General features: G+C 38.1%; 1 protein-coding gene across 7 annotated transcripts in view; it reads right to left on the minus strand.

Annotated features, from left to right (window-relative positions):
* Window positions 1-18,672, minus strand: part of TRPM3 (transient receptor potential cation channel subfamily M member 3) — a 974,199-nt gene that overhangs the window by 134,528 nt on the left and 820,999 nt on the right. For all 7 annotated transcript variants that reach the window (XM_088837934.1, XM_088837932.1, XM_088837936.1 and 4 more), the window contains one exon: window positions 8,533-8,605. In XM_088837934.1, coding sequence (XP_088694060.1) covers window positions 8,533-8,605 — 73 coding nt within the window. The remainder of the gene's footprint in view (window positions 1-8,532; window positions 8,606-18,672) is intronic.

Below are 18,672 nucleotides of genomic sequence, written 5' to 3' on the forward strand. Positions count from 1 at the left end.
TTTGCAGAAATCCTGGGGAGGATATGGAATTTGCATTTCTGTCAGTCACTGAGTTGAAAGGTTGGAGTCCACCTCAATGAACTTTCAAGGGGTAGGGAGGTCCAGTTTGCACCTTGGTTGTTTATATGACTTTGGCCAGTGAAAGATTGGCCTGGGACTATAACTTCTTTCAATCAGTGGATATTTACTGAATGCTAAGCATATGTCAGGCATTTTTTCTGGTATTGGAATGTGAAGGCAAAGAAGACAAAATTCTTTTCCTCTGGAAACTTTCTAGTTGGAAGGTGAAGTTTGTAATCAGAGTGATCACACTTCCCAATTTGTCTGGACATTCTTCATTTATTCTAGCTGTTCTGGCCTAATTATCACTATCTCCCACTTTCATGGCTCAGAAGACCCAGTTTGGAGATAAATTAACTAGCAACCATTCCACAGAGTTGTTATAAAGATTAGATGATAAAATTTATGTGAAAATGCTTTGTGAATTGTAAAACATTATACAAATAAAAGGACTAAGAGATTTAAGTTCTTTTATTGCATCCTTCTATTAGAGACAAAGAGAAATGTCCAAAATTGCTATCTACCTTGGTCTCTCTTATTGCTCTGAGATCTACTTGGATTTGCAAGAAAATAAAATTGCCAGAAAATTAATTTCATTTTAAGGAGGCTGGGCATGTGCTCAACCATTTTCAAGATTAAATTTATTTTTGTGGTCTGTTCTGGTTCTTTACATGTATGCTCAAGGGTTTTTGTTGTTCTCAAATTTATATGTCCTTTCAAAATTAAGATTTTATGATTATGATGGATTTTGGATACGGGTGACATCCTAATTCCCTAGGAATTCAAAAGCCTGTTTTAGAAGAGAAAGAGTATAAAAGCACTGTGTGTGCGCAGTCATGTCTGACTCTTTGCGACCCCATGGACTGTAGCCCACCAGGCTCCTCTGTCCATGGGATTCTCCAGGTAAGAATACTAGAGTGGGTTGCCATTCCCTTCTTCCAGGGAATCTTCCTAACCCAAGGATCAAACTTACCTCTCCTATGGCTCCTGCATTGCAGGCAGATTCTTTACTGCTGAGCCACTGGGGAAGCCCAAGAGGGCTTGTCCAGGACTTGAACCCGGGACCTCTTGCACCCTAAACGAGAATCATACTCCTAGACCACTGAGCCACTGCTTGATAAAGCACTAAGTGTTCAGTATTTACTATGAAGAAAGCATAGTGCCTGCCCTCAAAGAGCTTCCCGTCCCTTAAATCAACCCACATGAGAAAGGTTGTTGTTTTTGTCACAATTTCCTTTTTCATAGTTGAGGGAACTGAGGCATACAGAAGTTAAATAACTTGGTCAGTTTTATAGGCAGCAAAGAACTAGGATTTATACATATAAATCACACACACACACACACACACACACACACACACATCATCTGATCCCAAAGTATGTTGATCATTTATTCATGCATCCAACAAATCTATATTTAATACTGATGGTCTGCCAGGCACTGTGTATATGTTTATATAGTGGTGAGTAAAACAGATGTGGCTTGTTCTCATTTCTAGTTTGGCATTATCATCAGCATGATTAGTCAGACCATCATTTATTAAACAGAACTTTCCAGGTTCTGCTAAGTGTTTTACTGTATTATTAATTACAATTATTAAAATGACTATGAATGAGGTATGATAATTATTTCTATTTTAGATTAGGAAACCAAGCCTCAATGACGTAAAGCAATTTGTTCAATCAGGGAGTAGTGATGCTTTGAATGTGTCTGTAATTCATACTATTAAAAATCCCTTTACTGGGTGGTCTCCCTGTGCTAAGTACTATTCTGAGGGATTGGGGTGGTAGTGGAGGATGGGGTGGATGGAGTCTAGTTGGGAAAGCCTGGGGTGATTTGGTCTTTACAAAATCATTTTCTCTTAAGGGACAGACTTTAGTATTGGGGGAAAAGTGTTAAGACTGTAATCACCGTTAAAATTTTTAGCAGAAATAAATAATCAAGTACAGATGATTAAAATTGAAAAGGATAATGATTATAGTGATACAAATAAACTATATAGTAAATAATATTCATAGATTGCATATTTAGGGCTACCTGAAGTGAATTATATAAGAATGCCTTGAGTGGATATCTGACCCTGATTAGTATTAATTTGACCTAGTTTCCATTTTTGTCTAGTGAGTGAAGAATGTGTTCCCCTAAGGTGCATAAGTGCTTGCATCTTAGGTAAACCTGACTCTTTGGTCCTCAATACTTTTTTTAATATGATTGTGAGTCATGTATATATACATATATATTTAGTTGATTTTGGCTTCTCAGCACCCTTTCCGCCTCTACTTCCTGGCTATAGAGTCTCTTTTTTTTTTGTTATTGTTGGAAATCCATAACTCCAAGGCTTGGGTGGAGCTAATCCCAATGCTCACAGGGATTCTCCCATCTTCTTTGCCACAGTGATGGATTCAGGGATGGGCACTGAACCAATGGAAGCAAATTCAAATGCTCCCTGGGACTTCTCATTGCAAGTATGAGAAAAGACGGCTCTTTTGAACTGAGGTTTGCTCAGTGGGTTGGATGTGAGTCTGCTACTGTTGATGGCTGTTCTGCACAACAAGTCTCAGACCACCTGGTCATGGGAATCGTTGTATTTCTTTTTTTCTATTTTTAAAAGATATATCTTTTTATTTCCCCTTTTCAATTTTATGATTTTTAAAAATTAAAAAAAATTAATTGGAGGAAAATTGCTTTACAGTGTTGTGCTAGTTTCTGGTGTACTGCATTTCTCTTTGCTTGAACTGTTGAAGTATGTTTCTGTCACACGTGACTAAAAATTGGTTGAATCAATATTTCACCAGAGGTGTACTCTTTAAAAATAAAACAAGCGTCAGACTGTACTTTTATTTTTCCACTGCATTAGGTTAGATTGTGGACATTCTAGTTTCATCATTAAGGTGCTGTGCATGCGGCTAGGCTTGTCTGGTGGCTGAGGACCCTGGTAAGTGTTCTCAGAGCTTCAGGGAAGCAGATATTCTGATCTATTATCACTCAGGTACCCCGGGAGTCACAGGGGTAAATGTCTGAGATCTCTGTGGCAGTGTAAACCCAAGGAATCCCGGGTGTTCCCAAGACTCATACATGTAAAGAAAATTGAAAAGAAGTGAGGAGACCTGAGTGAAAGCTTTGGCTCTGCTATTGATTTGCCTAAGGATCCTGAATGTCTTTTAGACTCTTTGCCTCAATTTCAAAGTTTGTAAAAGGCATGGGAGTAGCAAGGTGAAAGGGCTTCCCCAAAGGCTCAGCAGTAAAGAATCTGCCTGCAATGCAGGAGACACAGGAGACCCGAGTTTGATCCCTTGGTTGGGAAGATCCCCTGGAGAAGGAAATGGCACCCACCTCCAGTATTCCTGCCTGTAAAATCCCATGTACAGAGAAGACTGGCAGTCCATGGGGTCACAAAGAGTCGGACACAACTGAGTGACTGAGCACGTGTGAAAGGGGGGACTGTGGCTTCAAGGTGGCTTTGGGATGAAGTAACAATAAGAGTCCAGCAGCAGACGTAGGTCTGCACGGTCTGTACTGAGGTTCTAGGGCACATGGTCAATCTCCATGATATCAAAGTTAAAGATTTGGCTAAAGAGATAAAAGTGAACCATCAGGAAACAAGTGGATTTGGGGGAGCCTGGTTTAAAGTGAAAGCGTACGAGGAAGATTAAAAGTGGTCTCATATAGAGAAAGGTTTAATAATTCTTTTGCAAAGAATCTACATTGTAAAAATTACTGAGAGAATTTCATTTCTAACTGAAATATTTCACTGTTCTCTAAAAGTTTACCTCCTATGCCCTTTTAAGCTTAAAATAAATATGACACACATTTTGACTCTGGTGATCTCTTTTTGAAAAAATATCATCTATGTTCATTGTATAATAATTAATAATTATGGTAACTTTGCATTGCACATACATGATGAAAGTATCAATATGAATGTCCTTTTTTTGGTCTTAATAAGGCTATCTAAACAGTTTGGGGTTTAGAAAAATTGTATTAAAAGGAAAGCAATCATGCATGTGTTGTTTAAGCTGCCTACACACAGAAAAAAGGGTGGGAAAGATCAAACACATAATTAGAAATAGTTTTTAAATTTTCAAAGCAGGGCCATAATAAATTCCCATAAAACCTATTCATGAATCATCTAAGTTTTAGCAAAGATAGTTTCTTAGTAAACATTTTAAGGTGCTAGTTACTTATGAAATGTATCTGATGCAAAGAATTATTGGATGTAAACTAGTTTAGAATATTGTGCTTCTCTGGTGGCTCAGACAGTCAAGAGTCTATCTGCAATGCAGGAGACCTGGGTTCAATCCCTGGGTTGGGAAGATCCCCTGGAGGAGGGCATGGCAACCCACTCCCCTATTCTTGCTTGGAGAATTCCATGGACAGAGGATCCTGATAGGCTACAGTCCATTGGGTCACAAAGAGTTGGACATGACTGAGTGACTAAGCACAGCACAGCAGCATTTTGCTTTATCAAGGATTAATCAAGCCATTTAAAAATGAGTTATTTAGCAAGACGAATTGTGTATTGATGCCAGTACTAGTTTGTGACAATAATTATACATTTCTAGTTAAAAGAGTTGGAGGGAGATGCATTCAGCAGTAGTTTCAAAACATTAGATTTTATTTACTTTTATTATTCAAGTTTAGTTTTTTAAAAGATACAGTTTTAAAGGAAAATGGCTCAGAAAATAGTGATTTTCATTGTTTTGTATGATTTAATCTAATCACTAGCATTCTTACTAGAAATTTTTCTAAAGTTAGAACATTGACTATTTTTCTTGATATTTGAATTTTCATCCCAGTATTCTTGCCTGGAAAAGCCCATGGACAGAGGACCCTGGTGGGCTACAGTCCATAGGGTCGTAAAGAGTAGAACACGACTGAGTGACTGATCACGTGCACATTATCCATGCCTGTGTGATTTACATAGACTCTTTAAATGCTGCCTGTGGATGTTTTGATTATATCTGCACTTGACTTGTATAGTTAATTCCATAAGATGCTTTTTCCTTTTTTTGTTGTTTTGACACGAAGAAGCGTGGAGTTTTCTTGGCTACAGTCTGTCTATTGTTCAGATCCATAATATAAGAGAGCATAACTTACTTTTCCCTTAACATTAAAAAAAATAAACAAACTAAAGTCCATACTTTATTAAGATTTTCCTAGTTTCAACCTAATGTTCTTTTTTTTTTCTGCTCAAGAATATTACCTAGGAAACCACATTTCTGATACTATCCTTGTTTTTAATGATCTTGACAATTTTGAGGAGGACTCTTATTTTTGCACTCTCTTCTAAAATACTTTTCAGAAAAAGAAGTAAGCAATAGAAGTTATTCTCTCTTTATGCCACAGATGAACTTTACCAATGAAGATTAAACCTAAAGAAAAAGAATTCCTCATTTATAGAGGACAGCTGTCATCACATATTACACTTCAGTGCATGTACAGAAGTAAAAAAATATACACCCACATGATTTGACCTCCAAGGTGCATGAGAAAAGAGGAAAAAATTGGGAGTAACTCTATGCCCAGAAGGCTTCCCTGGTTACTCAGATGGTAAAGAATCTGCCTGCAGTGCAGAAGACCCAGGTTCAATCCCTGGGTCAGGAAGATCCCCTGGAGAAGAGAATGGCAACCCACGCCAGTATTTTTGTTTGGAGAATTCCATGGACTTTGAGCCTGGCAGGTTAAAGTCCATGGGGTCACAAAGAGTCAGACGTGACTGAGTGACTAACAATTTCACTTTTTCTGTCTATGCACAGAAAGGATCAAGGGGTCACTTAAAGTAACTTCTACTATGAGTAGATGTTTTCTGGCTTCATTGAAACTGCTGCATGGTGGGGAGGCAGATTGTATAAGGTGACTGCCAGAACAAGTTGGTAAGCACTGGATAGTTTGTTAAGGTAAGTCTGGGGCCCTTTCCAGTGGAAATCTCTGATTGCTGTGACCAGGCAGACAGAAGAATGAGGGGATCTTAGATTCTTGAGTTACTCTTCCTGCAGAATCTCTAGAGGTGTTTGAAGTTCAGAAGTATTAATAGTGTCACAACTCCTCTGAGTAAAATAACCTGATTTAGCAAATAAAAATACAGGACTCCTAGCTGTGTTTTAATTTTCGATAAATAACAAATAATTTTTTTTTTTAGTGTAAGTATGTCCTATGCAATATTTGGGACAAGTTTAAGCTAAAAACTTATTTGCTGTTGATTTAAACATTCAATGTCCTGCGTTTTCTCTGGCAACTCTCTTCTGCTTCTAGTCCTTGAATTCCGTGGGTGTATGTGTGAGCAGGGGTTGAGGGGAAGAGGCAGAACTGAAAAGCAGGAGAAGGATGAAAGGTGTTCAGTCTCAAGTTTCAGATCACGCATATCAGAGAGCAGTTTCCTTAATGTGAAAGACAAATGTGATGTGACATCACCTAGTCTCAAAAGCTGCCCCAGGTGTCAGCATTTGAGAAACGATGGGCTTCCTAGATCTCTGGAACAACTTCTTTTTGACTCCCTTTTCTCTTCATTTTTGAACATACTTAATAAATCTGTATCATATAAATAGTATTCTTTAATATATACAGATCCAAAAAAAATGAAACAAAAAAGAAGGAACAGCAAATGTATATTTCCCCTGTTCATTCTTTTCTCCCCTAGGTCTTGAATCTATGGATCAGTGCTTAGTTTCATCTCTCTTTCTTGTGTTCCTCTTTCCACCTTACTTCTGATTTTCTCAGATGATAGAATAAAAACTGAATTGCACAAAGGATCCTTATGTATTAGATAATTGAAAACTAAACGTAATTATAAAAATTAAATGTTAAACCATGTTACTTGTCCAGGCATAAGTTTTAAAAGACACGGGAAGAAAAATTTAACACACTAAAAGAGTTTGAAATTGATATAAATATATTCTTGGCCTCTAAGGAAGTCAGCAAGAGCATTACATTGGATATCCTTCACAAATCAACTGGGTTAAAATCAGAGAGCACTTCAAAGCCTGCACAAAGTAGAGTTGACACACCATAATATTTTAATGGCATAAATTCCCATCAGCATCTACTGCTGCATAAGTAATGTTCATTATAGTGATTAGGAATGTTAATTTCTGGGAGCAATCATAATTTCCTTTAATCTTCTATGGCCATGTTTTTAAACTGCAGGTTATGACCCATTAGAGTGTCATAAATCAATTTGGTGGATATGATTAGCATTAAAGAGAATAGAATAGGTTAGAATTGAAAATATCCAATTTCATTGTATACAGTAAATGTAAATACTATTTTATTTACTTTATTTCAGCTTTCTAACTACATATGTGTAACTACTTGGTTATAATATAAAATGCATTTAATACGGTCTGTCACACACAGAACAGTTGGAAAACAACTATTATATATTAGAACAAATAAATTCTAAGACTAATTTGAAGGTGAAGTACACTTGTCTCACAAACTGGTGAAAGAGAAAGAAAATATTTTGAATAGAAGATATTATGATGACTAATATTTTAACTGATAATTGGGCCACATCTCCATTTACTGAGTTTTGGTTCAAGAAGATAAATGCGGTGTTTCACTTTTTTTATTATCAAGGGACAAGGCATGCCTTTTACTTCATAAATTTTTATGATTCAATAGCCATGACTGAATTGTAGTACATTTAAATTTTACTGAGTGACTTCCCTGGTGGTTCAGTGGTAAACATCCACCTGCCAATGCAGAAGACACAGGTTCAATCCCTGAGAAGATGTTACAATGCTGTGGAGCAACTAAGCCTGTGTCCTCGTGCCTGGAAACCCCAACTGCTGAGCCTTCGGGTTGCAACTACTGAAGACCAAGTGCCCTAGAGTCCATGCTCCACAACAAAAGAAGCCACCGCAATTAGAAACGTGCATGCCACAATTAGAGAGCAGCCCCTGCTTGCCACAACTAGAGAAAAGCCTGTGCAGCAAAGAAGACCCAGCACAGCCAAAAATTAAATAGATAAATAAAAACTTTAAAAATTAAAAACATTTTCTGAACTCAAGTCACACTGTAATAGGCCTATTATAGGGAAATTTAATAGCATTGAGAATGTCTGGAGATGTATGGAGAGAGTAACATGGAAACTTACAGTACCCTATGTAAAATAGATAGCCAATGGGAATTTGCTGTAAGTCTCGGGAATTCAAACAGGGGCTCTGTATCAACCTAGAGGAGTGGGATGGGGAGGGAGATGGGAGGGAGGTTCAAAAGGAAGGGGATATATATATATACCTATGGCTGATTCATGTCGAGGTTTGACAGAAAACAACAAAATTCTGTAAAGCAATTACTCTTCAATTAAAAAATAAATTAAAAAAAGAATGTCTTACAAGAGAAGCCCTTATGTTATCAATAATTGGATGTGTCTTGGTATTATTTGGGATTGTATCCACTATTAGGAGACATAAGATTGCTGTCTAACCATTTAAATTACTTTTGTACTCCCTGTATACAGAAACTCTTTACCTTTGAGCAAAGCTGTCAGGATGGCTAAATCAATGTCCTGGTGTCCTTCTGATCCCATCCGAAATACTGTAATCTGCAATTTGAGACAAGGTGGCCATTAGCAATACATATTTTTTCCCTCAAGAGAAATTAAATCAATGAGACTGTATTTGAATACAGACTGTCTTAATATCTATAAGGTAGATTCTTAACCACAAAGAAAGCATACATGGCAAGAATTCAATTAAAGGACTCTGCAATCCATTAAGAGGGAGATGCCTCAGTAGCCTCCAAACAGAAACCAATTTAGATAATTCACTGATTATGGTTACAATCTCTGAAACCAGACACAGAGGAAAATGTCCCCTTTTATCATTTCAACTTTAGAATAAAAATTTACCAGATTTGCAAAAATGTGTAAGCCATAATTTAAACTGAGTTGAGAAATTAAGTGTTTAAAAAGTTAGTATGCCCTTCAGTAAAGGTACTATATGCATTTGTGCATGTGTTTGTGCCTGTATGTGTTCATGTGTTTATGCATACATACAATATAGCCATCACTACATTTTCTCCTAGCAATAGCTACTCAAGGGTTTCAATATTGTGATGCCTCTAGATCCTTCAGTCCTCTCAACAACCTTAAACCTTCTTGAGAATGACTCAGCAGTATCCAGGTGGTAAGAATGAAAAAGCAGACAATAAAATAAAAAATTAATTTCTTTTTAATTTTGGTAAGAAAAGTATTCTTTGGGGATGAATGAGGAGGCAAAGAGTACAGACGTAGTAGTGAAGGATTAAAACATGCTTAATGATAATGAAGATTTTTTTCCAAGTCAGAGGGAAGCTACTTAAGGGAGCCAAAAGATTATTTGAATATCTACATTGATTGAATTACTACTGTATTCAGTTGCTTTAGACTTCAAGTTTCTTTACCTGTAAAATGGGGAACTCATAGGGCTTGCTTATTTATAACTGCATAGGAAGTAAACAACATAGGATTGGCTAATACATAATTCTGGGGAAGATGGTTAAGGACAGGGAAGCCTTGTGTGCTTCAGTCAATGGGTTGCAAAGAGTCAGACACAACTTAGTAATTCAGCAATATATAATTCTAAATTTTTTACCATGATAAAGAGCACAGGTACCTAGACTCACGGCAAAGAGTCGGACACGACTGAGCGACTGGACTGAACTGGAGGAGGTCTGCTTAATGCAGATGCACAATACACACTAAAGGGAAGGGAGGAGGCCCAAGCAAAGAAAAATTTTATGTTAAATCTGTCTTGTCTTGCAATAAAATGGGATTGTATTTTATCAGAGGAAATCCTGAATAAAAATTTGCACTGGCCTAGGCTGGGTGAATACTCCTTTGTGTGACAGTTTGGAAGAATCTGGGAGACATTTCCCCAAAGATGAAATTGACAGACTCACTGCTGTGAGCCTGTATATTAAGAAACATACAAATCCAGAGTGTCAAGGTTGAATTAGCAATTAATAACAGATAACATTTATGGAATGCTTTCTATGGGAAGACACTCTTACAAGCATACTGAATCTGAACCTTATGCAATGGAAGTATGTATTGCCCCTATTTTACAGATAAGAAAAAGAAGGCAAAGCCAATTAACTTGGGAGGTCTACACAGCTAGTAAGGAGGAGCACTGGGGCTGAATCCCAGGCAATCTGGCAACTCATCGAATGAGGTGGCGAAAGTATTGAAGTTTCGGCTTTAGCATCAGTCCTTCCAATGTACACCCAAGACTGATCTCCTTTAGAATGGACTGGTTGGATCTCCTTGCAGTCCAAGGGACTCTCAAGAGTCTTCTCCAGCACCACAATTCAAAAGCATCAATTCTTTGGCGATCAGCTTTCTTCACAGTCCAACTCTCACATCCATACATGACCACTGGAAAAACCATAGCCTTGACTAGACGGACCTTGGTTGGCAAAGTAATGTCTCTGCTTTTTTATATACTATCTAGATTGGTCATAACTTTCCTTCTGAGGAGTAAGTGTCTTTTAATTTCATGGCTGCAATCAGCATCTGCAGTGATTTTGGAGCCCCAAAAAATAAAGTCTGACACTGTTTCCCCATCTATTTCCCATGAAGTGATGGGACCAGATGCCATGATCTTTGTTTTCTGAATGTTGAGCTTCAAGGCAACATTTTCACTCTCTTCTTTCACTTTCATCAAGAGGTTTTTTTTTTCCTCTTCACTTTCTGCCATAAGGGTGGTGTCATCTGCATATCTGAGGTTATTGATATTTCTCCCGGCAATCTTGATTCCAGCTTGTGCTTCTTCCAGCCCAGCGTTCCTTTTGATGTACTCTGCATATAAGTTAAATACGGAACCAGTCTGTTGTTCCATGTCCAGTTCTAACTGTTGACAGAATGTGGTCCACTAAGAAGGGAATGGCAAACCACTTCAGTATACTTGCCTTGAGAACCCCATGAACAGTATCAAAAGTCTCCTATTAGGTCACAGTTATTCCTTGAAAGTAAACATTATTTCCTTTGTATGTTTTGAAACTTCTTATAAATATATGCATATTGATAAAAAAAATTGTGACAATCTGTTCTTGGTAGATTGAACTTTTAATCAGCATATAATGTCTCCTTTTCCTATTGAATGCTGTTTCTTTGTATTGTATTTTGCTTTATGTTAATATTGTAGTTGTCACACATACATTTACGGGAGATGAGGACGTGTCTGGTATATTATTCCATCTGATTGTCACTTTTCTGTGGTCACTTTGTTTTAGGTGTGTATCTTGTAAATGGCAAGGTTAGTTGTCTTTTCTAAAACTCAAATAGAATCTCTCTCTCAAAGGCAGAAAGGAATTCAGCTACATTTAATTACTATTTTTTTGTGTGTTTTCTTTCATCATATCTTGTTTTCCATTGTCTAGATTTTCTTATCATTTCCCTTCTGCACCTTCCTTTTCCTTTAACAGTATCATACATTTGCATATATAATACATACACATGGCAAAAACAATCCCAACAGTGTAGAAGAATGTATGGTGAAAATTAACTGTATCACTTCTGTCCTCAGTTTTCCAGCACCCTTTTAGAAAGGTAGCCAGCATTATTAGTTGTAGAGATGCTCTATACACATATAGAGAGAAATACATGTGTTTCCCTTTCACATAAGTGGTGGCAAGTTGCACACGCTGCTTTACACTTCACTTTTATTTTCGTTGACAATCTATCCTGGAGACTATTCCATTCAGCCACAAAGAGATGTGCACCATTATCTGTTCAGTGCTTAATGTTTCATTATATGCATGTACTTCTATTAATGAATATGTGGGTTGTTCCCAATCTTTTATCAATATTAGCACCACTGCAGGGGATACCCTTGTATGCACATGGCTGAATATATCTATAGGATAACATTTGTAGGTATGGAACTTCTTGGCCTAGTTAATCTGAGAGGAGCTCTTTAATTCATTATTCTGATTCTACTCCCAGGACTCTCCTATCTTTATTTTGATCCTTTATGGTAAGTGAAATAACTTAATTATTTAGAAAACTATAGTTTCTATACCTGCTTTTAATAACAGAAATTACTTAAAATTTCTTATCTCCTAATACCGCAAGGAGATCCAACCAGTCCATTCTAAGGGAGATCGATCCTGGGTGTTCATTGGAGGGACTGATGCTAAAGCTGAAACTGCAATACTTTGGCCACCTCATGCGACGACTTGACTCACTGGAAAAGACTCTGATGCTGGGAAAGGTTGGGGGCGGGAGGAGAAGGGGACGACGGAGAATGAGATGGCTGGATGGCATCACCGACTCTGTGGACATGAGTTTGAGTGAACTCCGGGAGTTGGTGATGGATGGGGAGGCCTGGCGTGCTGTGATTCATGGGGTCGCAGAGAGTCGGACACGACTGAGCGACTGAACTGAACTGAACTGAATATGTTACCCTTTTCCACCTTGGTCCATGCTGAGCTCTGATAGGGATGGTTTAAGGAATATATTTTTTGTCATTTTGAAGGGTAGAAGAGATAGTCATGTGTGTTTATTCTATCAAATCTTGTTAAAGCAAATTTTAATAGGAAAAACTTATAAATTAGGTAGAAGCCATTAATCTAATTATTTTAAAGGGAATTCAGTAAATGAAGCCTGATTTTCCTTGTAAGACTGGTATTTTCAACATGCAGCCTAAAATTGATTTGACATGGTTGGTTATTTTGTCAAAACACTATGGAATACAAAGAAATTAATATGTTCTTCAAGATTTCAAAACAACAAACATCAAACATTTTTGTTAAAGAAAAACACAACTTTCCCCCCAGTTCAGTTTGACATTTTGTCTTTAGCTCGCTTGTGGACAGATTGCCTTAGCTTGGGTGGAATTCTGATTTTCACATGAACGCAAGTTCAATTGTTCAAGATGAGATGATTTCCTTGCTCTCTGCCCCTTCATCCTGTCTGCCAACCAGCTTCTCTGCTTCTGTTCTTGCTTCATTTTGCACCCCTTTAAAGTCAAGAGATGGATGGATGGCATCACCAGCTCTATGGACATGAGTTTGAGTGAACTCCGGGCGTTGGTGATGGACAGGGAGGCCTGGCGTGCTGTGATTCATGGGGTCGCAAAGAGTCAGACACAACTGAGAGACTGAACTGAACTGAACTGAAAGTGAAGAATGTGTCACCCTCACCCTGTGCATACAAGTGATTCATTGAACACACCTTTGCTGAGTTTCTCTGTGCCAGGCACTATTTAGAAGCTGGGAACAAAGCAGTGAATGAAACTGACAAACAAGTCCTGCCTTCACAAAGTGTAGTCTAGTGAGGAGAGGCAGAGGGAACGTAACTTAATATATGACGTGTCAGACTGTGTAAAATGATGTACCGCAGTGCCCTCACTATTAACTTCTTTCTCCATCCCCACTATCACAGCATTGTTCAGTCTGTAGTACCTTAACTATTCCAATTGTTTCATTATTGGTCTTTCCATTTGATTCCCCATGCAACTATTTAAGCCTTCTTCCTGATTATATAACCCTCCTTATTAAAATTTTAATGGCCTCAATTATTTATGGTACAAAACTAAAAATTCTTAGCAGGGCATTCAAGGAATGCTGGTATGACATTCCTGGCAACTTCTTTTGTCTTGTCTCTTGCTGACTACATCTTCACCACCAGGCCCTTGCAGCCTCTCCCACCACCACAGCCATGACCCAACCCCACACACCTGATGCCCCCCTCGTACTAATCAACTTAATCCTTTCAGGGGGTTGGATGTTGTTTCTAGCCTCTTAGCCTTTGTTCATTTAGTTCTTTTTGGAAAGCCCTTCTCTCTACTTGGTGAGCAAACTACAAGAATTTCACTGATATATACCCCTGAAGAAGTCTTTCTACAGAATTAGGATTGGAACCTTCCCTTCTCTTTGTGTATTTATGACACTCTGTAAGGCTGTCTAGCATATTACTTTAACCCTTCATTTCCCTTATTTGCACATATGTCTCTTTGTTTCAGAGAGAGATCCATGTGCAGACAAGATTGCTAGTCCCTGCTCAGTAAATGTTCGTTAAGTGGATAAATCATCACCAAATAGTTGTGTTCAGGAAACTGGTTTGGAGAAACCAAAAAGTAAAAAGTATCACATTCCACACACAAATGGTAACAGCTAAAGTGAACAGGACTATTAGGCTACAGATCAAGAGTATATTTTAAGCAGTAAGAGTTAATTTTAACACAAGAGTCTCCTGGAACACTATCTTACAGCTAAGCACTTAGTCAAACATGTGATAGAAACTAGGCAGACTGAGTTTTAGAAATTATTGAAGCTTTAGTGTTAATATATATAATATATAATACAATATATAATAAATAAAAGAGGAGAGTAAAAAAGCTGGCTTAAAACTCAACATTCAAAAATCTTAAGATCATGGCATCTGGTCCCATCACTTCATGGCAAATAGATGGGGAAAAAAATGGAAATAGTGACAGACTATTTTCCTGGGCTCCAAAATCACTGCAGATGGTGACTGTGGCCATGAAATTAAAAGATGCTTGCCCCTTGGAAGAAAAGCTATGACAAACCTAGACACTGTAATAAAACCAAGACATCACTTTACTGACAAACATCTGTGTAGTCAAAGCTATGGTTCTTCCAGTAGTCATGTATGCATATGAGAGCTGGACCATAAAGAAGGCTGAGTGCTGAATAATTGATGTTTTCGAATTTTAGTGCTGGAGAAGACTCTTGAGAGTCCCTTGGATTGCAGGGAGATCAAATCAGTCAATCCTAAAGGAAATCAACCCTGAATATTTATTGGAAGAACTGATGCTGAAGCTGAAGCCCCAATATTTTGGCCATCTGATGCGAAGAGCTGACTCATTGGAAAAGACCCTGATGTTTGGAAAGATTGAAGGCAAAAGGAGAAGAGGGCAGGTGAGGATGAGACAGATAGCACTGCCGATTAAACAGACATGAATTTGAGCAAACTCCGGGAGATAATGAAGGACAGGGAAGCCTGGTGTGCTGCAGTCCAGGGGATTGCAGAGTTGGACATGACAGTGACTGAACAACAGCAAAAGTATTAATATGACTTTTATGAGATATAGGTGGCACCAATTAACCCAAAAGTATTAACCCAAATGTTTCACCACAGTGTTTGAAACTTTGCTGCCTTTTGGATTCAGTCATAGTTTAGACAAAGACTTAAAGCAAGAATATATTACAGAAAAATGAAAAAAGACCCAGAAATACAGAAATAATTTGGGAAAAGTAATTTTATGTTTGAAGATGGTCTGGTCCATTTTCTCAACAGCAAACAAGCACAGTCACCACCTAAATAACAAAACAAGAGTTTTTGTGGCTGAATTAATCATGGACTTCCCAGTTATAAAAGCCCGCAGGTATAGTTGAACAAGATAAAGGCACAGAAAAAAAAAAAAAAAAACCCTGAGAAAATTAAACTGACTCCCTTTCAAGGTGTCAGTTAATTAGATTAATTTGTGATTTATATTTATGTCACAGTGAGCAATAAATCTGTGAAAGTAGACATGGAGATTGAGGCTGGCTTTTGAAAATGAAAATAACCATGATATCAAACTGAAAGACATCTGTAAGCTGCAAAAACACTTTGGCTCAATCTATCAAAAATAGAAAGGAACATTTTCACAATCATTTCATGCTGTGTTAGATATGGAAGAGATGATATCTGAGTTTAACAAATGCTTTGTAACATGTCTGAGAATTTTAGAGAAATACCATTAAAGCTACACTACAGATAATAAGCAAAGTACATAATTTTTTTTTTAGGAATTTAGAGAAGTTAATAATAATGTTAACCAATAGATTTAAAGACATCAAACATGCTACATCTGGAAATTCCTTAAAGGACACATCTCTAAAATATTTCTTATTTACTCATTAAATTACTTAATAAAGCCTGGAAATATGTTTCCTGAGGATAAGCTGAAACTCCAATACTTTGGCCATCTCATGCGATGAGCTGACTCACTGGAAGAGTCTGATGCTAGGAGGGATTGGGGGTGGGAGGAGACGGGGACGACAGAGAATGAGATGGCTGGATGGCATCACCGACTCAATGGACATGAGTTTGAGTGAACTCCGGGAGTTGGTGATGGACAGGGAGGCCTGGCGTGCTGTGATTCGTGGGGTCGCAAAGAGTCAGATACGACTGAGCGACTGAACTGAATTGAACTGAACTGAGGATAGAATTAAGAAGAGAAGGAAAGAGTGAGACTCATAAGTAATTCAGTTATCACAATGCAATGACTTTTAAAAATCATCAGTGTAGCAGAATATTTCCCTGATGAATTATTAATGTTCCAGATAATTCAAAATAATTGAGTGATTAATAGAAAGTGCAAAAATCCATGTTCATCAAGATACAGAATAATACAAACCCCTCGATAAGGACCTAAACAGGAATCCTGGTTGGTAATAAAAGGTCTTTGAGCAGATAGTGGCTTCAGTTTTCACTTTGGCACAATCAAAGGCCACTTAGTATAGGGAAGAGAACAATGCAGCTGGATGACTGGCATACTATGCACCTAAAGTTTATTCCTATTTGATTTCCAGCATTTCAAAAGTGAACACCCTTTGCTGACAAAACTCTTAAAGTTAACGTTTTGCCTGGGCTTCTAGTAATGAACATGCTGATTTACATAGAGGAAAGGAGAAAATCAAAGGAAATTCAAACATATCTAGGTCAAGAGGGAGGGGACATATGTATACTTATGGCTAATTTATTCTGTCAGTAGGATGGAGTCCCAGAAGTTTGGGGATCTTGTCACTAGTATTTTATAAAAAATACATAAATTACATAAGCAGTTAGTTGTAGTTAAAAGGAAGCTTGTGTTGTCCCTGAATCAGATATGTTGTAATGGCCTCCAATTCCATTAGTAAAAGTGCTGCAGAGAGGGTAGCAACTCTCATAAAGCTGGCTGCACCAAAATTGTAACGAGAAGAGACACATGCATATGCTGAAAAGGCAGACTTGACACATGGAGGCAGAGCAGCTACAAGCAAGGTCAGAAGTCCCATCTCTATTGGCACCACTACTAACCACTGAAAGTTCTTGTCATGTCTGACTCTTTGCAATCCCATGGACTATAGCCAGCCAGGCTCCTCTGTCCATAGAATTCTCCAGGCAGGAATACTGTAGTGGGTTGTCATTCCCTTCTCCAGGGGATCTTCCCAACTAATGGATCAAACCCAGGTTTCTGCATTGAAGGCAGATTCTTTACTGTCTGAGCCACCAGGGAAGCCTCAGTGGCTCAGTTGGTAAAGAGTCCTCCTGCAGTTCAGGAGACCCAGGTTCAGTCCCCGGGTGGGGAAAATCCCCTGGAGAAGGGAATGGCAACCCACTCCAGTATTCTTGCCTGGAGAATCCCATGGACAGAGGAGTCTGGTGGGCTATAGACCATGGGATAGCAAAGAGTCAGACACGACTTAGCGGCTAAATCACCACCAGTCACTGGGAAGAATTTAAGCTCTTATTTACAGATTGACCTCATCACTTTCTCCCAGTTTCACTTCCCTTATTTTAATTTTTTAAAATTATTTATTTTAATTGGAGGCTAATTACTTTATAACATTTTAGTGGTTTTTGCCATACATTGATATGAATCAGCCATGGGTGTACATCTGTTCCCCATCCTGAAACCCCCTCCCACTTTTCTCCCCATCCCATCCCTCAGGGTCATTCCAGTGTACCAGCCCTGAGCAGCCTGTCTCATGCATCAAACCTGGACTGGCAATCTGTTTCACATATGATAATATACATGTTTCAATGCTATTCTCTCAAATCATCCCACCCTCGCCTTCTCCCACAGAGTCCAAAAGTCTGTTCTTTATATCTGTGTCTCTTTTGCTGTCTCACATACAGGGTCATCATTACCATATTTCTAAATTCCATATATATGCGTTAATATACTGTATTGGTGTTTTTCTTTCTGACTTACTTCACTCTGTATAATAGGCTCCAGTTTCATCCACCTCATTAGAACTGATTCAAATGTATTCTTTTTAATTGCTGAGTAATATTCCATTGTGTATATGTACCACAGCTTTCTTATCCATTAGTCTGCTGATGGACATCTAGTTTGCTTCCATGTCCTGGCTATTATTAACAGTGCTGTGATGAACATTGGGGTACATGTGTCTCTTCAATTCTGGTTTCCTTGGTGTGTATGCCCAGCAGTGGGATTGCTGGGTCATATGGCAGTTCTATTTCCAGTTTTTTGAGGAATCTCCACACTGTTCTCCATAGTGGCTGTACTAGTTTGCATTCCCACCAGCAGTATAAGAGGGTTCCCTTTTCTTCGCACCCTCTCCAGCATTTATTGTTTGTAGACTTTTTGATAGCAGCCATTCTGACTGGTGTGAGATGGTACCTCATTGTGGTTTTGATTTGCATTTCTCTGATAATGAGTGATGTTGAGCATCTTTTCATGTGTTTGTTAGCCATCTGTATGTCTTCTTTGGAGAAATGTCTGTTTAGTTCTTTGGCCCAGTTTTTGATTGGGTCGTTTATTTTTCTGGAATTGAGCTGCAGGAGTTGTTTATATATTTTTGAGATTAATTCTTTGTCAGTTGCTTCGTTTGCTATTATTTTCTCCCATTCTGAGGGTGTCTTTTCACCTTGCTTATAGTTTCCTTCATTGT

This window comes from Moschus berezovskii, chromosome 7 (assembly GCF_049115385.1).
Source record: "Moschus berezovskii isolate FMDL1 chromosome 7, NW_MosBer_1.0, whole genome shotgun sequence".
In the NCBI taxonomy this organism is placed as follows: Eukaryota; Metazoa; Chordata; class Mammalia; order Artiodactyla; family Moschidae; genus Moschus; species Moschus berezovskii.